This window comes from Entelurus aequoreus, linkage group LG02 (genome assembly GCF_033978785.1).
Source record: "Entelurus aequoreus isolate RoL-2023_Sb linkage group LG02, RoL_Eaeq_v1.1, whole genome shotgun sequence".
Classification (NCBI taxonomy): Eukaryota; Metazoa; Chordata; class Actinopteri; order Syngnathiformes; family Syngnathidae; genus Entelurus; species Entelurus aequoreus.
The window spans coordinates 5,589,850-5,602,191 of NC_084732.1; the positions used below are offsets into that span (position 1 = coordinate 5,589,850).

Below are 12,342 nucleotides of genomic sequence, written 5' to 3' on the forward strand. Positions count from 1 at the left end.
AAATAAAAACACAATTCCCAAGTATAAAAATGATTTTCTTCAAATAAAAACACAATTCCCAAGTATAAAAATTATTTTCTTCAAATATAAAAACAATTGCAAGTATAAAAAGAATTTTCTTTATATAAAAAAAACAATTCCCAAGTATAAAAATATATTTTTTCAAATAAAATAATACCCAAGTATAAAAATAATTTTCTTCAAATAAAAAAAGAATTCCAGAGTATAAAAATTATTTTCTTCAAATAAAAAAATAATTCGCCAGTATAAAAAAAAAAGTTATTCAAATAAATTTGCAAGTAAACTATTTTTAACAAGTAAAAAACTAATTCCTAAGTATAAAAATAATTTTCTTCAAATAAAAACACAATTCCCAAGTATAAAAATTATTTTCTTCAAATAAAAACACAATTCCCATGTATAAAAATAATTTTCTTCAAATAAAAAAACAATTGCAAGTATAAAAAGAATTTTCTTTATATTAAAAAAAACAATTTCCAAGTATAAAAATAATTTTCTTCAAATAAAAAAATAATTCCAGAGTATAAAAATTATTTTCTTCAAATAAAAAAATAATTCTCCAGTATAAAAAAAAAATTTCAAATAAATTTGCAAGTAAACTATTTTTAACAAGTAAAAAACTAATTCCTAAGAGTACAAATAATTTTCTTCAAATAAAAACACAATTCCCAAGTATAAAAATTATTTTCTTCAAATAAAAAAACAATTTGCAAGTATAACAATTATTTTCTTTATATAAAAAAACAATTCCCAAGTATAAAAACAATTTTCTTCAAATAGATTCGCAAGTAAACGATTTTCAAAAAATCAAAAAACAATTCCCAAGTAGAAAAATAACTTTCATCAAATAAAAAAACAATTCGCAAGTATAGTCCAGAATTTACGGTAATTAGCAGCTCCTTTGTTGTGCCTTCTTTCTGTCTACGTGTGAGGTCCACTTCAGGTCTCGTGAGATTGTAGATCCCAGGAACCTGTAAAAGTACAGTAGACACTGATGTATGATGTCACAGTGTCAGTGAGTTCGTCATGACTTTCTGATGCATCTTCAAAGACCCTTCCATCAGAACAAGCAAAGCAGGCCAGGACCTGCTGCTTTGAATTCTTTTGATCATCTCTTCACAGTCCTTACTGAAAGGCCAAACAGTGATCAGAGAGTCCTAAAGCTGCACGGGGAACAGAACGATAAGAGTCCTGTATTACTGTGTAGCAGTAGCCCAGTGTGTTTGCTCCCCTGGTGTGGCACCTAATGTGCTGTCTGTTTTTGGGGACGTTTGTGGAATGATAAGCAGGGAGTCAGGATGTTTGAAACCTTGTTTTTTTTTTAATTAATTAAGTTAGGATAAATATTCACTAGAATTGGAAGCAAGTCAGTGTTTCCCATAAACTGCCAAGATACCTGTGGCGGTGGGGGCGTGGCTATGGGCGTGGTCACCATGACATCATCGAGTAATTTGCATAATTTACTACAATGATATGATTTTCTCTAAAAAGGCTCAAAAAATGTATACTTACTAATTAATAACAGTTTTGTTTTAAACGTCCATCCATCCATTTTACAATATAATTACAACACTTTATGTACATATTTATATACAGATTTGAACAAAAGTTATTCACTGAAATATATTTATTAATTGTGGTTCTTACAAAAACTATATCTTATAAAACATAAAAGCTAAAATGTCTCATAAAGCTCTGCCCCTTTAATTAGTGCATACTAAATAATTTAACTTTAGCCTACTACTACAACCATATTATTTACCAGCAACATAAAGTGAAACAGAGGCAGAGGTGTCCTGCCACAGTCAGTAACAAATAAACAGAAAACAGTAGTGGTGGTAGATAGACACAGAGCTTCATCAAACATCTGATCCACTGAACAAAGAGCTCCAAAAATCTTGAACTTTAGACTGCCATCAGTTTTACTCCCTACACTTAACCATGTGTTTCCTACTGCCTGCAGACTTTGCACCCTTTGTTATATACACATGTTGTGTTTCTAATATAAATACATTTAATAAAGTCAAATACAAATAAGGCAACAAGAGAAGTATCCTACACTTCTCTTTTGTAAAGTAAATCTGAACAGCCGATATGGGCATCTACATCAACTATATGATTTGCCTGAGAAGCTGGAGAGGACAAAAAAAAAAAAAAAAAAAAAAAAATTCAATTATTTTATTTTATTTTTATTTTTTTCTTATTTGTGGCGGACGTAATTCTTTTGTGGCGGGCCGCCACAAATAAATGAATGTGTGGGAAACCTTGCAGTTAATTAATAAAAAATAAAAAAATTAGTAGAATTGGAAGCAAGTGCTGTTATTTCCTAATAATGAAAGGAACATTTTAAAGTGCATGCAGACCACTCATGATACTTCGCACATAATTTAAAAAAAAACAAAAAAACAATACAGAACATCAGGAGGTTGCCTACAGCCACAATGTTGTTGTTTTTTTTTATATTCGGAGACTTGCGTTTAATTGAATGGAGGCGTGGCGTTCTTGACAATGTATTTGCCCAATAGTATTGCATTGTGATTACAGATGTCCTATATGTACCTTCCTCCCCCATTTACACTCATTCACACAAAAGGGTTGTTTCTTTCTGTTATTAATATTCTGGGGCCGTACTTATCAAGCTTCTTAGAATTACTCCTAAGAAGTCTGCTAAGAGTTGACTGTGTTGACTCACGGCCACACACATACGCTACTGTCATAACATTTTCTTTCCAATTCATTAATTAGGCAACTAATTTGAAACTGGTGTGGGTGGCTCTATATATACTAGCCCACTGCAGACACATGCAGAAATCAACAAGGAATCGAAAAGTATTAAATCTGTGACAAAAATAATATCCGCTCTGTCTAAACGATACCGTTTGATCAGCTGCTCGTCATCAAAAAAAAAAAACATTGTTCCGTTCCCTGAACGTTCGCGCACGTCTCTCTCGCCTCAGTGCCATCCCCTGCTGGCAACTCCTAACCACTTAAGACACCTCTGAAGGTCTCTTAAATATCGTGGAGAGTAGGAGTGATTCTTAGACTTAAGAACGTTGATAAAAAGCTTTTATTCTTAAGTTTGAGAGTAGGACTAAATTTCGCAAATTCTCAGGACTTAAGTGTAAAATGGCACTCTAAGAAGCTTGATAAGTACGGCCCCTGGTTCCTACATTATATATCAATATATATCAATACAGTCTGCAAGGGATACAGTCCATAAGCACACATGATTGTGCGTGCTGCTGCTCCACTAATAGTACTAACCTTTAACAGTTAATTTGACTCATTTTCATTAATTACTAGTTTCTATGTAACTGTTTTTATATTGTTTTACTTTCTTTTTTATTCAAGAAAATGTTTTTAATTTATTTATCTTATTTTATAATTTAAAAAAAAAAAAAGTACCTTATCTTCACCATACCTGGTTGTCCAAATTAGGCATAATAATGTGTTAATTTCACGACTGCATATATCGGTTGATATCGGTATCGGTAATTAAAGAGTTGGACAATATCGGGATATCGGATATCGGCAAAAAGCCATTATCGGACATCCCTAATTGTGATGAATGTGCAATGACTATAAATGCAGCGATTAAACCTTCTCCTTCCCTTCTTCAAGACTACATTTTCAGCTTTGCGTCCAGCGTGACCAGGAAGATCACCGACTCGGTGGCGGAGACCTCGCAGACCATCAAAAAGAGCGTGGAAGAGGGAAAGATCGACGGCATCATTGACAAGGTGCGTTGTCTTCACAACAACAACGGTATGTACATGATAATGAAATAGGATAGAAATAGAGTAAGTTATAAACAGCATGGGTTAATAGTAGGGTTGCGCGATGTAAATGATATCAATTTGGCCGATGACAGAGCTTCTCATAGTATCGTTATATCGTGACGATGCATGTTGATGACATATTCTAGCTGTGTCCCGCAAATTTGGCAGCGACAAGGGAACGAACACCACGTCCTCAAGGAAATGTAGCATCCTAGCTAGCGGCTAATGTCCCTCCAGAGTGCAAAGCCACATTTAAGTTAGCAACCCTCGCCTCCATGGCGGCAAATAAACTACATTTTCTTGCAAGTATCGTCATCAGATGACGAGGAATAGCTAAACATGCTACATTACACACCGCATTAGGATGGGCGCATCGATAGAGATATCGACAGTAACGATACCAAGTAAGTTATCATTATGTGGTCAATGCTACAGTGGTTAAATCGAAAACATTTTTCCCACTAATTCTCTCTCTGGCGTAGTTGCAAGTGGGCGATAACCAGGAAACATTTTGTAGAAAAGGACTAACTACTGACTGGCGCAGTCATGTTTTGCTTTATTACGGGCACGGAAAACCAAGCCAAAATAAGCAAACACACGTTCAAAAGCAAGCCCAAATAAGCAACGACACGTTCAAAAGCACGCCCAATTAAGCAACCACATGTTTCAAAGCAAACCTAAATAAACCACTACTCGTTCAAAAGCAAGCCCAAATGCAAGACTTCAAACCTTTAGTATATCAGTATGTGGAATTAAATTAAGCAAAGAAATTAAACAATGTACTAATGTGATCCAGTTTAAGAGGCTGTTCAAACAAGTGTTTACAAAGTACATTAGAAAATAATTATAATAAGCGTCTTGGACTTACTGAAAAAAATGTATTATTCATGTCATTACATAAACCATAACTGACTTAAAGGCCTACTGAAATTATTATTTTTTATTTAAACGGGGATAGCAGATCCATTCTATGTGTCATACTTGATCATTTCGCGATATTGCCATATTTTTGCTGAAATATTTAGTAGAGAAAATCGACGATAAAGTTCGCAACTTTTGGTCGCTGATAAAAAAAGCCTTGCCTGTACCGGAAGTAGCGTGACGTCGCAGGTTGAAAGGCTCCTCACATTTCCCCATTGTTTACACCAGCAGCGAGAGCGATTCGGACCGAGAAAGCGACGATTACCCCATTAATTTGAGCCAGGATGAAAGATTTGTGGATGAGGAACGTGAGAGTGAAGGACTAGAGTGCAGTGCAGGACGTATCTGTTTTCGCTCTGACCGTAACTTAGGTACAAGCTGGCTCATTGGATTCCACACTCTCTCCTTTTTCTATTGTGGATCACGGATATGTATTTTAAACCACCTCGGATACTATATCCTCTTGAAAATGAGAGTCGAGAACGCGAAATGGACATTCACAGTGACTTTTATCTCCACGACAATACATCGGCGAAGCACTTTAACCACGGAGCAACCACATGTTCAAAAGCAAGCCCAAATAAGCAACCACATGTTCAAAAGCAAGCCCAAATAAGCAACCACATGTTCAAAAGCAAGCCCAAATAGGCAACCGTACGTTCAAAAGCAAGCCCAAATAAGCAACCACATGTTCAAAAGCAAGCCCAAATAGGCAACCGTACGTTCAAAAGCAAGCCTAAATAATTAACCACATGTTCAAGAGCAAAACCAAATAAGCAACCACACATTTAAAGGCAAGCCCACAAAAGCACAACTACATGTTCAAAAGCAAGCACAAATAGGCAACCACACGTTCAAAAGCAAGCCCAAACAAGCAACCACAATTTTAAAAGCAAGCCCGAATAAGCAACCACATGTTCAAAAGCAAGCCCGAATAAGCAACCACATGTTCAAAAGCAAGCCCAAATAAGCAATTACATGTTTAAAAGAAATCCCAAATAGGCAACCACACGTTCAAAAGCAAGCCCAAATAAGCAACCACATGTTCAAAAGCAAACGCAAATAGGCAACCACATGTTCAAACAAAGCCCAAATAAGCAACCACCCATTCAAAAGCAAGCCCAAATAAGCAACCGCCCATTCAAAAGCAAGCCCAAATAAGCAACCACACATTCAAAAGAAAGCCCAAATAGGCAGCCACACATTCAAAAGCAAGACCAATTAAGCAACCACACGTTCAAAAGCAAGCCCAAATAAGTAACCACACATTCAAAAGCAAGACCAATTAAGCAACCACACATTCAAAAGCAAGATTAAATAAGTAACCACATGTTGAAAAGCAAACGCAAATAGGCAACCACATGTTCAAACAAAGCCCAAATAAGCAACCACCCATTCAAAAGCAAGCCCAAATAAGCAACCACCCATTCAAAAGCAAGCCCAAATAAGCAACCACCCATTCAAAAGCAAGCCCAAATAAGCAACCACCCATTCAAAAGCAAGCCCAAATAGGCAACCACACATTCAAAAGCAAGACCAATTAAGCAACCACACGTTCAAAAGCAAGCCTAAATAAGTAACCACATGTCCAAACGCAAGCCCAAATAAGCAACCACACGTTTAAAAGCAAATCCTAAAATGCCAACGCTGGACTTGTGAACTTAGCAAGTGACTTTCAACAAAAAGTCAAAAGAATGCCAGCAGCTCTAAGAACTGGAGCTAGGAACTGGAGCTAGGAACCAAAGCAGATCAAATTTCAGTAGTTTTGTGTCACGGTCTGTTTGCCAAAAATGAGGACATGACATGACGTCATTGATGCTTTGTTGTTGTTTACTTGACTTGCAGACCTTTTTAGGAGACTTTCAGAAGGAGCAGGAGAAGTTTGTCCAGGAGAACAAGGCCAAAAGATCAGGTAGAGACCCCACAGAAAACACTTGAATAAGAACGGTGTTGAATTTCTAGATGTTTCTTCAGAGGCAGCAGTCCCTCCATGGGTGGGCTACAACGAGGAGGAGACCATCCAGCAGCAGATCCTCGCTCTGTCTGCCGTGAGAGACATCGTTTATTACGTTGGATCTGAAGCCCCCATGAAGCTACGCTGTTCTTTTCCCATGTCAGGACAAGCGTAACTTCCTGCGCGACCCCCCGGCCGGCGTGCAGTTCCACTTCGACATGGAGCACATGTACCCGCTGGCCGCCGTCATGCTGGAGGAGGACCAGCTCCTCAACCGCATGCGCTTCGACCTGGTGCCCAAACTGTGAGTGGACCCGCCCGGTGCTTGTGAACGCGTGGCTGACCCCCGCTTCTCTCGGACAGCGTGAAGGAGGACGTCTTCTGGAGGAACTACTTCTACCGCGTGTCTCTGGTCAAGCAGTCGGCGCAGCTGACGGCGCTGGCGGCACAACAGCAGAAGGATGGCGAGGACAGAGGGCCCGCCGTCTCCCCTGACGACGTGGTCCTGAGGGGTAGGATTAGTCCATTTATTAGGTACAGTATTTGCATGTGGGTCACTTTGTCACTCTGGTCTGTCCCGACAGACAACGTCAGGCCAAAAACTCCACCTGTGTCCATCGGCGACATGCAGAAGGTAACACACATTATTACATCACACATGCACACGGTAACACATTATTACATCACACATGCACACTGTAACACATTATTACATCATACATGCACAAGGTAACACATTATTACATCATACATTCACATGGTAACACATTATTACATCATACATGCACACACTAACACATTATTACATCATACATGTACAAGGTAACACATCATTACATCATACATGCACACACTAACACATTATTACATCATACATGCACACACTAACACATTATTACATCATACATGCACACTGTAACATATTATTACATCATACATTCACAAGGTAACACATTACATCACACATGCACAAGGTAACACATTATTACATCATACATACACACGTAACACATTATTACATCACACATGCAAACGATAACACATTATTGCATCATACATGCAAACGGTAACACATTATGTCATACATGCACACTGTAACACATTATTACATCACACATGCACACGGTAACACATTATTACATCATACATGCACATGGTAACACATTATTACATCACACATGCACACACTAACACACTATTACATCATACATGCACAGTGTAACACATTATTACATCATACATGCACACGGTAACACATTACATCATACAAGCACACTGTAACACATTATTACATCACACATGCACAAGGTAACACATTATTACATCATACATGCACAAGGTACAACTATATTACATCACACATGTACAAGGTAACACATTATTACATCATACATGCACCAGGCAACACGTTATTACATACATGCACATGGTAACACATTATTACATCATACATGCACAAGGTAACACATTGCATCATACATGCACAAGGTAACACATTATTACATCATACATGCACAAGGTAACACATTATTACATCATACATGCACATGGTAACACATTATTACATCATACATGCACAAGGTAACACATTATTACATCATACATGCACAAGGTAGCACCTTATTATGTCATACATGCACAAGGTAACACATTATTACATCATACATGCACAAGGTAAAACAATATTACATCACACATGTACAAGGTAACACGTTATTACATCATACATGCACAAGGTAACACGTTATTACATCATACATGCACAAGGTAACAATATTACATCACACATGTACAAGGTAACACATTATTACATCATACATGCACAGGGTAACACATTACATCATACAAGCACAAGGTAACACGTTATTACATCATACATGCACATGGTAACACATTATTACATCATACATGCACAAGGTAACACATTATTAAATCCTACATGCACAAAGTAACACATTATTACATCATACATGCACAAGGTAACACAATATTACATCATACATGCACATGGTAACACATTATTACATCATACATGTACATGGTAACACATTACATCATACATGCACATGGTAACACATTATTACATCATATATGCACATGGTAACACATTATTACATCATACATGCACAAGGTAACACCTTATTATGTCATACATGTACACGGTAACACATTATTACATCATACATGCACAAGGTAACACATTATTACATCATACATGCACATGGTAACACATTATTACATCATACATGCACAAGGTAACACGTTATTACATCATACATGCACAAGGTAACAATATTACATCACACATGTACAAGGTAACACATTATTACATCATACATGCACAGGGTAACACATTACATATTACAAGCACAAGGTAACACGTTATTACATCATACATGCACATGGTAACACATTATTACATCATACATGCACAAGGTAACACATTACATCCTACATGCACAAAGTAACACATTATTACATCATACATGCACAAGGTAACACAATATTACATCATACATGCACATGGTAACACATTATTACATCACACATGCACACGGTAGCACATTATTACATCATACATGCACACAGTAACACATTATTACATCACACATGCACACGGTAACACATTATTACATCATACATGCACACAGTAACACATTATTACATCAGACATGCACATGGTAACTCATTATTACATCATACATGCACATGGTAACACATTATTACATCACACATGCACACACTAACACACTATTACATCATACATGCACAGTGTAACACATTATTACATCATACATGCACACGGTAACACATTACATCATACAAGCACACTGTAACACATTATTACATCACACATGCACAAGGTAACACGTTATTACATCATACATGCACAAGGTAAAACAATATTACATCACACATGTACAAGGTAACACATTATTACATCATACATGCACAAGGTAACACATTATTACATCATACATGCACAAGGTAACACATTATTACATCATACATGCACAAGGTAAAACAATATTACATCACACATGTACAAGGTAACACATTATTACATCATACATGCACAAGGTAACACGTTATTACATCATACATGCACAAGGTAACATGTTATTACATACATGCACATGGTAACACATTACTACATCATACATGCACATGGTAACACATTATTACATCATACATGCACAAGGTAACACATTATTACATCCTACATGCACAAAGTAACACATTATTACATCATACATGCACAAGGTAACACAATATTACATCATACATGCACATGGTAACACATTATTACATCATACATGTACATGGTAACACATTACATCATACATGCACATGGTAACACATTATTACATCATACATGCACATGATAACATATTATTACATCATACATGCACAAGGTAACACCTTATTATGTCATACATGTACAAGGTAACACATTATTACATCATACATGCACAAGGTAACACATTATTACATCATACATGCACATGGTAACACATTATTACATCATACATGTACAAGGTAACACGTTATTACGTCATACATGCACATGGTAACACATTATTACATCATACATGCACAAGGTAACACATTATTACATCATACATGCACATGGTAACACATTATTACATTATACGTGCACGAGTTAACATGTTATACATCATACATGAACCACAGCTCCCGAGTGCAGGCAGCACTCGTGCAGCCCTGCAGGCTTACAGGTGACGCAAAGTAAGAAAATGTTTTGTAAAGAATGGTTTCCAGGTTGCGGACCAAAACAAAACGTCCTGTTTCTGTTCCTGCTCGTCCCTCAGCCTCCTCACGAGGAAGACGAGGAGATATCCACCAGCCCCGGCGTCTCCGAGTTCGTGAGCGACGCGTTCGACTCGGCGGCCATCGACCGCGAGGACCTGAGGAAGGAGATGGAGCAGCTGGTGCTGGACAACAAGGACAGCCCCCCCGACGGTCAGCATCAGGTTTTAATTCCTCCCGGCTGGTCACGAGCCGCCCTCACCCTCATCTCTCTCCCCCCCCAAAGAGGAGCACGCGGACTGGGAGAAGGAGCTCCAGCAGGAGCTGCAGGAGTACGAGGTGATGACGGAGGCGGACGGCAGGGACAGCCAGTGGGACCTGGAGATCGAGGAGATGCTCCAGGCTGACGAGCGCTAGACGTGAATACCTTCTTTTTTTTTTTCTTTTTTTTTGGCTTCAAACATTCGCCCACAAAAAAACTTCCATGAATGAGATCTCCCTGCTTCTTCAGGGGTTATCATACATCAATAGAGACTAAATACATCAAAATGAAACTAATTTTAGATCCAGCTGTTCGCATTAAGAAACAATTACACCGCATCACGTCTTGTCAAAGCCTCTTCCTGCTGCACAATGTTGACTGACTTGACTTGCAAGATTTTATTCACAGCTGCAGCACTTTTTTGTTCTTCTTCCTGCAGATAACGCCATCAAAACACATCATTTTTTTCTCAATTTTTTTTTTCACGCCCACCCTTGGGGACATTAATTTTTTTTCCACGCCCACCCTTGGGGACATTAATTTTTTTTCACGTCCCCCCCCTAAATTTAAATACATTGGCTAACCTGATAATATTTATTTATCCGCACAAACCACTCTGAGCAAGTCACCTAGCTGAAGACTTGTATTCTTTTCTCACGCCCCCCCTCTGGCATCTTATCATGCCCACCCCTCTATATAAGAAGTATCGGTCTAATGATCATGAACCCCCACAATTTAAAGAAGCACCGCTTTACTGTAAAACAACAAACGTCACGGATATCGTTTTGTGAGCACACCACAGTTTGACACGGGCTTCTCTAATATTCAACAGATTGTATCCGATATCTTGGGTTTAAAAGTTTTGGTAATGGATAGACGACGGATGGATGGATGAATGATTGATAGAGGGATGGGTGGGTGATGAATGGATGATGGGAAATTATAAGGATAAATGCATCGATTGGTGGATGATGGATGAATGATTGATAGAGGTATGGATGGATGATGAATGAATGATGGATAAATGAATATTGGTGGATGAAGGATAGATGATGGATGGATGGTTGATAGAGGGACGGGTGGATGAATGATTAATAGAGGGATGGGTGGATGATGAATGATGGGAAATTATAAGGATAAATGCATTGATTGATGGATGATGGATGAATGATTGATAGAGGTATGGATGGATGATGAATGAATGATGGATAAATGAATATTGGTGGATGAAGGATAGATGATGGATGGATGGTTGATAGAGGGATGGGTGGAGGAATGAATGATAAAAATAGGTTAATTGGTGGCTAATGGATAGACGACGGATGGGTGGATGGATGATTGATAGAGGAATGGGTGGATGATGAATGAATGATGGGAAATGGATTCATTGGTGGATGAAGGATAGACATGGACAATGGATGGATGATTGATAGAGGGATGGGCGGATGAATGAATGATGATTGATTAATTGGTGGATTATGGATAGACGACGGATGATTGATAGAGGGATGGGTGGATGATGAATGAATGATGGGAAATTATAAGGATAAATGCATTGATTGATGGATGAATGATTGATAGAGGTATGGATGGATGATGAATGAATGATGGATAAATGAATATTGGTGGATGAA

General features: G+C 37.9%; 1 protein-coding gene across 2 annotated transcripts in view; it reads left to right on the plus strand.

The window, feature by feature from the left end:
• The window catches only part of syap1 (synapse associated protein 1), a 13,257-nt gene extending 1,452 nt beyond the window's left edge, over positions 1–11,805 (plus strand). The window contains exons 2-10 of one of the 2 annotated variants that reach the window (XM_062020600.1): positions 3,643–3,761; positions 6,567–6,633; positions 6,696–6,769; positions 6,840–6,979; positions 7,039–7,187; positions 7,260–7,309; positions 10,509–10,659; positions 10,733–10,865; positions 11,148–11,805. In XM_062020600.1, coding sequence (XP_061876584.1) covers positions 3,643–3,761; positions 6,567–6,633; positions 6,696–6,769; positions 6,840–6,979; positions 7,039–7,187; positions 7,260–7,309; positions 10,509–10,659; positions 10,733–10,863 — 881 coding nt within the window. In that variant the 3' untranslated portion in view covers positions 10,864–10,865; positions 11,148–11,805. Of the gene's footprint in view, positions 1–3,642; positions 3,762–6,566; positions 6,634–6,695; positions 6,770–6,839; positions 6,980–7,038; positions 7,188–7,259; positions 7,310–10,508; positions 10,660–10,732 lie in introns of both variants that reach the window. The other variant, XM_062020592.1, reaches the window with a different exon arrangement.
• Positions 11,806–12,342: the final 537 nt, after the last annotated feature.